The 9,566-nt window shown below is 48.7% G+C and overlaps 1 protein-coding gene across 2 annotated transcripts in view; it reads right to left on the bottom strand.

The window, feature by feature from the left end:
• NCKIPSD (NCK interacting protein with SH3 domain) overlaps positions 1 to 9,566 on the bottom strand; it is a 36,330-nt gene that overhangs the window by 24,944 nt on the left and 1,820 nt on the right. For both annotated transcript variants that reach the window (XM_008632227.2, XM_017732506.1), the window contains exons 2-3: positions 5,099 to 5,211; positions 4,158 to 4,359 (exon numbers count right to left, since the gene is read on the bottom strand). In XM_008632227.2, coding sequence (XP_008630449.1) covers positions 4,158 to 4,359; positions 5,099 to 5,211 — 315 coding nt within the window. The remainder of the gene's footprint in view (positions 1 to 4,157; positions 4,360 to 5,098; positions 5,212 to 9,566) is intronic.

Below are 9,566 nucleotides of genomic sequence, written 5' to 3'. Positions count from 1 at the left end.
GTAGACCTGTCAAGCATTTTCTCCTCCTTTATTCCAAATGCAATCCCACACACTTACCATGTCTCCACATTACTCTCAATAGCTCCACAGAGGCTGCAAACAGAGTGCGTATTTACACACTCTTCTGGAGAGATCCATTACATCAGCTACAAATACCCTTGCAGACAGACAAGACCAAGGACTGGAAACATGTAAATGCTTTTTCCATGCTTTCAAAGCTATTTCTGCTCATGCAGGGAGAAAATAGGGCTTGACCCTCTGTGCAGTACTATGCTACCTATAGCAAGACGCACTGGGAGAAGCTTTGCCAGGGAGTTGCATTAACTCTCCACATCTGGGGTTTCTCCTGTAAGTCTCTTCTTCTAGGATTGCCAAACAAGCAATGTATGAGCCCCAGGCTAAGATTCCTACACTCATCTTTTCCTGTCAGATCTAAACACCATGATCACCAATATCACTTTCACCCACAATTACTCCAGGGAGGTGCAGCCTCAGGGTTAACCTCTAATCAGTAGGGCATCACTGAACACAGCAGCCAAGCTAGGTGGGAGCATGTTGCATCAATACTCCAGTCCCCACATCCCAGCAGCTCAGGGCCAGGAGACTCTGCTTGGGACCTCTTAGGACTGCTGGGATTCAGAGCCTGCTGCCTCAAACGTGCCTCTGCTTTTATGGGATATTGCAATCGCTGTCTGGCCAAACCTCCCAGGGGAGTACAGGAAGGGAAAGGAGGTGATGGTCTGAATGCCTTGGGTCACCCAGCTTTCAACCATTTGGAATCTATAGTGACATTCAGTCCATCACAAGTGAAAATTTTCCAGGTTTGTTTAGCCCTGGAAGAAAAGTTTTTCTGTGCCCTGTCATTGCTGAATAGACCTATATGAACACCACAGAGGGCACAGATCTCTGCCACCCCACAGTGAAAATCTGAGACAGGCCCCTGAAGGGTCTCTAACTTACGTAGCTCAGTAGAAGGAGAATGAAAAATGTGCTTTTTTTCCCCCAGACCCAGGAAGGGCAAAAACCTCCTCTGAAATGGGAGCAAAGATATTTCTGTAAATAAAACACCTTCAAAAGCCACTTCAAACATTCAAGACTCGATGTCAAAAGCTAAAGATGTGCTCACAGCCCACGTCTAGATCCACTAGACAAGTGAAGACACAGCAGTTTGCACAAAGACTTTTAAAAAAAGATCTCTTAGTCTCTTTCCCACCCAACACCAAATACATCCAACCTTATACCACGTCATATAAAAAGTCACTCCTTTACAAGCACCTTCAGCTGGTGAATTAGCACGAGCCTCTGCTGCAGACTCCCCGCCTGCACGCCCTGCTCTTGTCCATCCACCCCACATTGTTCTCTGGGTGGAATGCTATTCGATACTTGCATACAGCTTCAAAAATGATCCGTGTCGGTCCAAAAAGAGACTGCACAGCTGAGAGAGGTCAAGCAGATCAGGAGGGGTCTCTGCATTGCATGGTTGGCAGGCTGGCCCCAAATCCAGAAAGCTCAGCTGTGCTAAAAGCAGAGCCCTGTCTGCAGAGCGCTGGAGCTGACAGCACGAGTCAGAGCTGCTTGGCACAGCACGGCCACAATTACTGAGGCAGTGGGATTTAGCAGACAGGCAGGCTCAGAGCTTAGCACAGATGCATGACATTGTTTGGAGATAGCGAGGGTTGGGTCATTCTGGAGTATTGCCATGGCTTCATTAGCCCTTCCAAACTTACCACACAAGTTTAACACAGTTACCACAGGCTAGTGCTTAAATTAATAGATGTACAGCTAATGCTAGCTCAGCCCCTGCCAGTTTAGACAGCCCCACACCACAGTACAAGTGGCTGCGAGTAGAACGTGCAGCATGGCAGGAATTACCCTGTGCTTGCCCAAGCCGCATGGTCAGGAGCTGTGAGACATAACCGATGGCCATCCCCTCCCTCCACCCCATGTCCTAGCCACTGCTTGGGGCCAACAGGAGGATGTACAACACCCAAACCCCCAAAGGGAAAGGGAGAAAATATCCTCTGTGCAGCTGCCATGCACAAGCTGACCACGCAGGAGTCCTTGAAGTTCAGATCCCACCTGTCCAGAGGGGGGAAAGATGAGGGACCTTACCAAAGGTTCAGAGAAAAGCAACTGTACTCGTGTTGAAAGCCTCCCTTTCCCCAGGCCTCTATAAGGGCACTGTGAACTTCCCCAAATCCACAGATTTTACACATCTGCTTCCCTTCCTTCACCCTTTTGCAAGGACTGATAGCAGGCTGTGCTCCCTGTGCTGCTCAAAGACAAGAGCTGACTCAACCACAACACTCCCATTCCCTTCGCAACCAAGCAGGCAAAGAACATCACCACTCTGACTCCTGGGAACAAGGTTATTAGAGTAGTACCCTTTAAACAAAATAATAAAACAGTAAACCAAACTAACCATCTCCCACCCACCTCCTCCTCCAGGCAAACTCTGCCAAGCCAGACACACTGGACTGTAGCAAAGGTTTCCAGAGATGAGCATCACAAACTCACTGAGCACGCACAAATGCAGCAGACTGACTAAAATACTCCAAGAGCCCAACCTCCACTCTTGGCAGCTGGGATGGCAGCAGCCCCAGCCTCCCACCTTATGCTGACTGTGGAGGAGCTGAAGATAAGCTCAGCACAAGTGCCCTCACCAAGTACTGAAGCCAGTTCAGTCCTGGGAGCAAAGCCGCTGAGAGGAAATTTGCACTTCAAATTTTGCTTGAGTTTTCAGATGCAAACACTTGAGTGCACCTGAAAATCCCAAGCAATGAAAAGCACATGCCAAGACCTTTGCTCCTCTGGAGCTAGTGAGAAAGTTTAGATTTCAGTAGGTCTCCTCTTAGGCTACTGCATAACCAGTGGAAGAAAGCAATGCTGCTTCCTCCACTCTGTATTTTCAAAGCGCACCGGAAATCCACCAACTGAGCTGTTAAAGTCTCAAGGAGCCCTTTCAGCACAGGGCTAAGCTGGAAGCCCTTCAACTGCATTCTCAGTGCCACCCAGACAGAAACAGTTCTTTGTCAGCCAAGGAAATTTGTCTTCCTCCTTTTTGGCAAGCAACCAAACCACAGACCAGATAAAGACAGGGAACCAGCATGGAGAATGGGCTGTACGGTGCCCCATTTGCTCAGCCCATAATGTACAGGCTTGAGAATGGAGCTGGTTTGACTGCCAAAGAACAAAAACGAATACTGAGGAGAAAAATGGGCTTTGTAGGAATTGCTATGTTCAGCCAGAGTAAGCCAGAGCTACCTTTCATCTCCCCAAACTCACAGTTCTTCATGTGTAAAACAAGCCTCATCTGCTAGGGAAGACAGTGTATCAGTACCTTATAAACACAATGCCTCCAAACACTCGGCCCAGAGAGATGAAGAAAAACTACAGTGCACGTGTTCATCTGTAGGAGGAATAAAAAATCTCCATGCTCATCCTTGCTTGGCGCCTTTAGCCCTAACATCCAGCTACACCTACACAGGGAAATCTGGCACATCATTCATCCCCAACAGCCACAGCCTCCGTCCTAGGCTGCTACTTTGAAGCCTCACTGACGCCACACTGTAACCTTGGAACTGCGTGTCGCTGAGATAAAAAAAGATCTGCTCTAAATCTGATTTCCTGCAATTTCCCTTTAATTCATCATGATAAGCAACCTTCAGATAAAGCAGGATCTTTGGGGTTTTTTTGGCTTTTTGTTTTGAGTAGTATAAATAGGCAGCCACAGCAGATAAAATGCTTAAGGACCAATGATCTTGTGCAGACATAACAAGGGAGAAATGAAGCAGTGCTGAGTGCTTGGAGGGGGCTCTGCTGCTCACGTCAAAACTGCCTTTCAAAGCATTCTCCAGGGAGCCTGCAACTCTTTTAGAAAGTTGCCAAGAGATAGTCACACAGTATAAAGTGGATTTTGCATGTTCCCATAAAACTGTGGACCCTCAAGGATTCCAAAAAGCATGACAAGTGTAAATAGCAAAGGGACTGTTCCAGATTTCTTACACCGAGACACCAACACTTTATACTGCAGTAATCCCAGGTCAGCAACACAAACACTTGATTTGTAACTTCAGCTGCAAAGGCATTTTATTCAACAGGACAAGCAATGTCACACCACCAAAGGAGGAACCTAGCAAGTGTCCAGCCACTGTTACCTGATAGAGACCTTCATCGTCCTCCTCGAACTCGGTGTTGGGGAGGCTGTGGTGTCGCTCATACCCCGTCCGGCACACCCCGTTGGGCTGCCGGGACACATCCAGGTGGTGGTCACTGGTGGACTGAGTCATAACTGTCCCCTGCGGGGTGGGAGAGTGGCTTTTACGGGACACAGTCTCCTTCCGGTGATGGATCAGTTTTCTGAAACGGAATGATGACATTAGGAAGAGCAAAGCTCAAGGGAGTGACCATGCTGCAACATTTAAATTATTTTTTAATGATTTATTGCATTTGGGCTATATATACCAGAATGGGCTGCATTACTCTGAACACCAACTCGTTTCATTAACAACTAAGGAAGCACTTCTGGGGGAGGAAGGAAGAGGCTTTGCAAGAGCCCATAATTTATTCATCAGTTCACTGGAGAAAAATGCCTCTTCCTCGGGGGAGAGTCACATATTGCATTGCAAGCTTCAGAAATTGCCTGCACTTTAGAATTGCTATTCAACTGAGATTAAACCAGCATGCCTCAGCACAGAGTGCGAGGTGTCAGAGAAAACAAAAATTCTCCTCACAAGCAATTATTTGAGAACATATTAAAGACCTTGTGTCACATGCCAACAACCTCTACAATTCCTGGCTGGTAAAGCAGAGAAAATGCAGCCAGAAAGGTTTTGGATTTCTCCTCCAAGCCTACAGCGGCTGAGAATCTCCTCTTCTTGGCATGCAGAGGGATAGAGAAGCAAGGCCAAAGCTCCACTTTGCTGGACACAGTTGTCAGAAGGAGCAGCATCAGCTCAAACACTGGGAAGCTGTCTGAATGCAGCAGCACTCTGCAGCACAGGGGCTCCAATCAACAACATCTAACATCCCTCAAGGACAGAATGACACTATGACCACCCTCCATCTGCCAGCTCTCCCAGATGCCCATCATACTTACTGGAGGACATCTCTCTGCTCCAGGTTGTATTTTCCCCCATTCTTCATGGCTGCATTGTGCACAGCCTCAATGGCACGGTCAATGGACTGGAGAACCACATCCTGCTCCAGCACCTGAGAAAAAACATCCAACATGCTACTGTGCCCTTCAGCTGAGGTTCTTTTGCACCAGAGTTTATGCCAGGAGAGACCATAGTACAGTAAACTCCCAGAGTTTATGTTTGGGAAAGAAAGTCAGAGTTACAAGAACCAAAGTCCAATGATTCCTACAGGGAGACCAGAGACAAAGCTTCAGGACCATGCAGCAGCCTTGAATATTTAGCCTCCTGCAGGGAGGTTTTAGAGATCCCCCTGGAAAGCCAAGCTTATCCCAAGCCCAATTATTCCTGCTCTTACTGCCTTACTATGGAGCAAATTCACAACTGTGAACGTGACAGTTGAAATCTGGTGGCCTCCAGAGTCTATTGACTCTGGATGGGGGTTTTTTTGCTCACTATTTCTTGATGGTTTTCATACTTGGTTTGTAACTTGAAGCATCTTTTCCAAATCTCCACCCAAGCTGTCACAGTAACATTTATTCCTCCCGCCAGCCAGCTTAGCACTCATTACTGCATTAAAATAAACAGCAGCCTTGAAAGAAGAAACACCAAAGACACCACTCCCTGAGCTCACACAGGAGGCTAGAAGGGGAACAGGAAGATAAAGCAGGTTTCTATACTTGTGACACTCTAAAAGGCTATGTTTATTAACAGTTGACATGCCTTCAGGAGAAAAGACCTTTACAGGACTAAGGCAGAAGGCAAAGGACACACTACTGAGTCTTTGACCCACAGGTCTCTCATAAGCTGCCACTGGTGCCAGCACCATCCATTCGCTCCCGCTGCTCCAGCCTCAGCCCACGCACAAGGGGAGGAAGGGAATGCTCGGGCTCCAGTGCTCACTGCAGCTGTTTGAACACTAAATCCTCTCTTTATCTTCACTTGCTTTGGCCCCCCCTCCCTGCATCAGAGCAACTATTTATCCAGCCAAGGAGCGGCTGGATTCTCATCAAGGATGCACCTTAATTGGCCTTAGGAGGCTGCAGAGCACAGAAGGGAAGCCCTCCCCGCCAGGGCGAAAGTGCCTGTCTCCATAGCACTGGCATGCAGTTTCTGATAACATGCTATGTATTATTTATATCCTGATTAATTGCTTAACCAAATGTGAATTAACAGCTACTGCAGACTGTGGGGAAAAAACAAGGTGTGGATGGGGGGCCTCTTCTGCAATACTCAGCTTTGAAAAATGTAGGAGGGGTTTTTTTGTTAGTTTGTTTTCCCAAGAGAAGAAAGCATGTGGGGAAAACTTTAAAAATAAAACCAAATTTATTAAAGTATCCGGTCAAGAACAAAACCAACACTCAGAACTCAACCTTGGGATGAAGCTCCAAGCAGCCCCATATGGCCTAGGGAGCATTTTGCCACCTCTAACTACAGAACTAAGTAAGGAAACGGAGCAAAGTGTATTTGGACACATTCCAAGGGGGGTTGGAAAGAACAGCAAGTTATTTCAGAGAATTCACCTCCTTTTCTGAGAAGATAAGAGAAAATTACAGCAAGCTGCATGCTCTCTCTGGGAAAGGGGATCAGCGAAGAAGTCTCCAGCACTGCTGTCTCCAGGGGAATGCTAAGTTTTTCTGAGTGCCACAGACCCCTGCTGTCTGCACACCCCACCTGCCCTCCTGCACTCCCACATGAGTCCTCACCCCAAAATTCAACACAACTCCTGCTACAGCCTCCAAACACTGGCCCTGGTGCACTCCCTGGTCCCCTACTTGTAGTTCCTCCGCATTCACCACCACCCCTTCCAAAAACAGCCGCTCTACAAGTTGCACCCCTTTGTGCAGCTTTCTCCCACGCTCCCCAGTTTTCCAGGCCTTCACCCACAAGGGTTTAAGCCCTATCTCAGTCTGATCATCCCAGGGAAGATGGCAGTACAGAGCACTGAATCCTACTGAACAGCTCAACACCTCTGCCCTCTTCCAGAGGGCACATCAGCACAGTCCACGGGAATCCACAGGCTGGAATCATAGAATGGTTTGGGTTGGAAAGGATCTTTTAAATCTTCTAGTTCCAACCCCCCACCATAAGTAGGAATGTCACTCACTAGACCAGATTGCCCAGGGTCCTGTCCAACCTGGCCTTGAACACTTCCAGGGACAGGGCATACATAACTTCTCTGGGCAACCTCTTCCAGTGCCTCACCACTCTCCAGTTAAAGAATTGCCCCCTAACATCCAATGTAAACCTTGCCTCTTTCAGTTTAAAACCATACCTCCCTGTCTTAGCGCTACCTGCCAATGTAAAAAGTCATTGCCCATCTTTTTATAAGCTTCCTTTAAGTACTGGAGGCAATGAGGTTTCCCTAAAGCCTTTTCCAGGCTAAACAACCCCACCCTCTCAGCCTGCCTCCATAGGAGAGGTGCTCCTGAGGAGCTGCTCCCTGCTGTGCAACGCCATTTATTATGGAGAGGGTGCTTTCTTTCTGATAAAACAGCATTTTCACACTAATGCAGCAGTGCTGTGACAACTGGCTTTTAGCTGCTGTGCTCTTTCCTTTTGTTTCTGTTTCCAACCCTCTATTAACAAGGCCCTGTCAAAGGGCTGGAATAAAAAAGCAGCATTAACTTGCCACTTGCACTTTATGACATTGTTGATGCCGCTCATAAATCATCTCCCTTTGTCAGCTGAACTGGGTGGGTGCACGTTGGGTGAGGGTGAAATGGCAGGGTCTTCAACACAGGGGCGGCCCTACATTCTGGGTTTGTAGGACACTCAGCATTAGGGATCCCCTGCACTGTAGTCATAAAGTTAAAAAATAGAAATCAGCATCCTGGACAGATCACGTGATTCAAAGGAATCTGCACACTCCTCAGGTTAACCAAAATGGCACTGCTTTGTTTGAGGAGGATGGATGAAAAAGTACATTGCAGTTGAAATGAGCACAGATTGCAAGGGGGCAAAAGTCAGGTTTGCCAAGGTCTCACCTATGAGCTCCTTATCCCTAGGACTCAAGGGATTACGTGCTCACAGCAATTCTGGGCAGTGCCTCGCTGTACTCTCCATGCAATCTAGGGAGATCAATCACTCTGCAGGACAAGGGAATCCTGCCTGCATCCAGCACTCATTCCTGCGGATGCTGGCAGCTGGGACACAGGCAGGCAGGGGTCCTGAGCAGTACATCCAGGCATCTCACACATTCACAGGCAGCCCTGGCCACGCACAGCTCTATGGCCTGCAAAGGAGAGAGGCCACAAAGCAGCAGCAAGAGCAGAGTCCTGGAGTGCAGGCAGGAGCTGGGTGTTCCAAAGTCCTGCAGAGTCCTGTGCTGCAGTCCTGCCCCATCCCATGCTCTGGGGTACAGAGATGAAACCCTGCTCATAAGCTAAGGCTCACATGAAAGCAAGGGAATGCATGGAAAGGCCATTGCTGTACAGAGGGCTGTCAGAGGAGACGTACCAAGCAAAGCCCAGGAATTCAGCTGGATTTACTGAGGCTGCACGGTGGGGGTTGGCAGAGCCCCGAGCAACCATTGCAGCACACGAGCTGTCATCTGTGTCCTTCACCACAGGCGCCAGAACAACCATCCCAGCCACTCTGGGCAGGCAGAGAAGGTGGCAGGGACAGGGCAGTGACAGGGCAGTGACACAGCAGTGATGGCAGTGGAAGGCACCGGCCCTTACGGCGTGAGCGCAGGGCTCTCCTCGGTCAGCACAGAGCGATGGTGCCCAGGCTGTGGCCAAGAGGCATCAACAGGACACCCACCACCTTCTGCCCAACGTACCATGAAGATCAAAGAGTATTTGCTGAGGTATTGATAACACATTCCCACTGGTGCCTCACCCCAGAAAGGAGTGGCCGCCACCCACTCTATCAGATATTTCTGCTTTAATCAAACAAAACGCTGCAGCAGAGAAATGCTGGGCTCTATAAGCAGCCTGTCTCCACCAGCCTGGCTACAGCCAGAGGCAGGGGAAAGAGGGGAAAATGACCCTTGGTGATCACAGCCCATACTGGCTATGGGGCACTGTATCACAGAACCAGAGGTACCACCAGCACCCCACAGGCTGCTCTGTGGGAACATGGTACTGCTCAATTACAGCCTTGAATATCAGCCAGAAAACTGAATTTCTTCCTTCATAGCCTGGTGTAGGAGAAACACAGAAGCATCAATAAATCATTATTTCCTCGCTCCTTGCTAATAACCTGAGCAAACAAAGGGTCTCCCAAGAGCCTGCTGCCAATTTCCTTCCCACCTGATGAGGACAGAGCCAGACCTCAGCAGTGCCTTGGGGTGCTTTGCACACCCCAGGGTGGCTGGGGAAGGATGCCTTTCCCAGGGCCAAAGACAAGCTTTTAAGAAGTACCCTTCCAGAATGTCTTGTGGGGTACCTAAGCACGGCCAACACAGGGCATCGCCCTGCAGCGGCA

This window comes from Corvus brachyrhynchos, unplaced genomic scaffold (genome assembly GCF_000691975.1).
Source record: "Corvus brachyrhynchos isolate BGI_N302 unplaced genomic scaffold, ASM69197v1 scaffold4, whole genome shotgun sequence".
In the NCBI taxonomy this organism is placed as follows: domain Eukaryota; kingdom Metazoa; phylum Chordata; class Aves; order Passeriformes; family Corvidae; genus Corvus; species Corvus brachyrhynchos.
The sequence above is the reverse complement of the archived record's forward strand: the minus strand, read 5'-3'. Positions and strand labels throughout refer to the sequence as shown.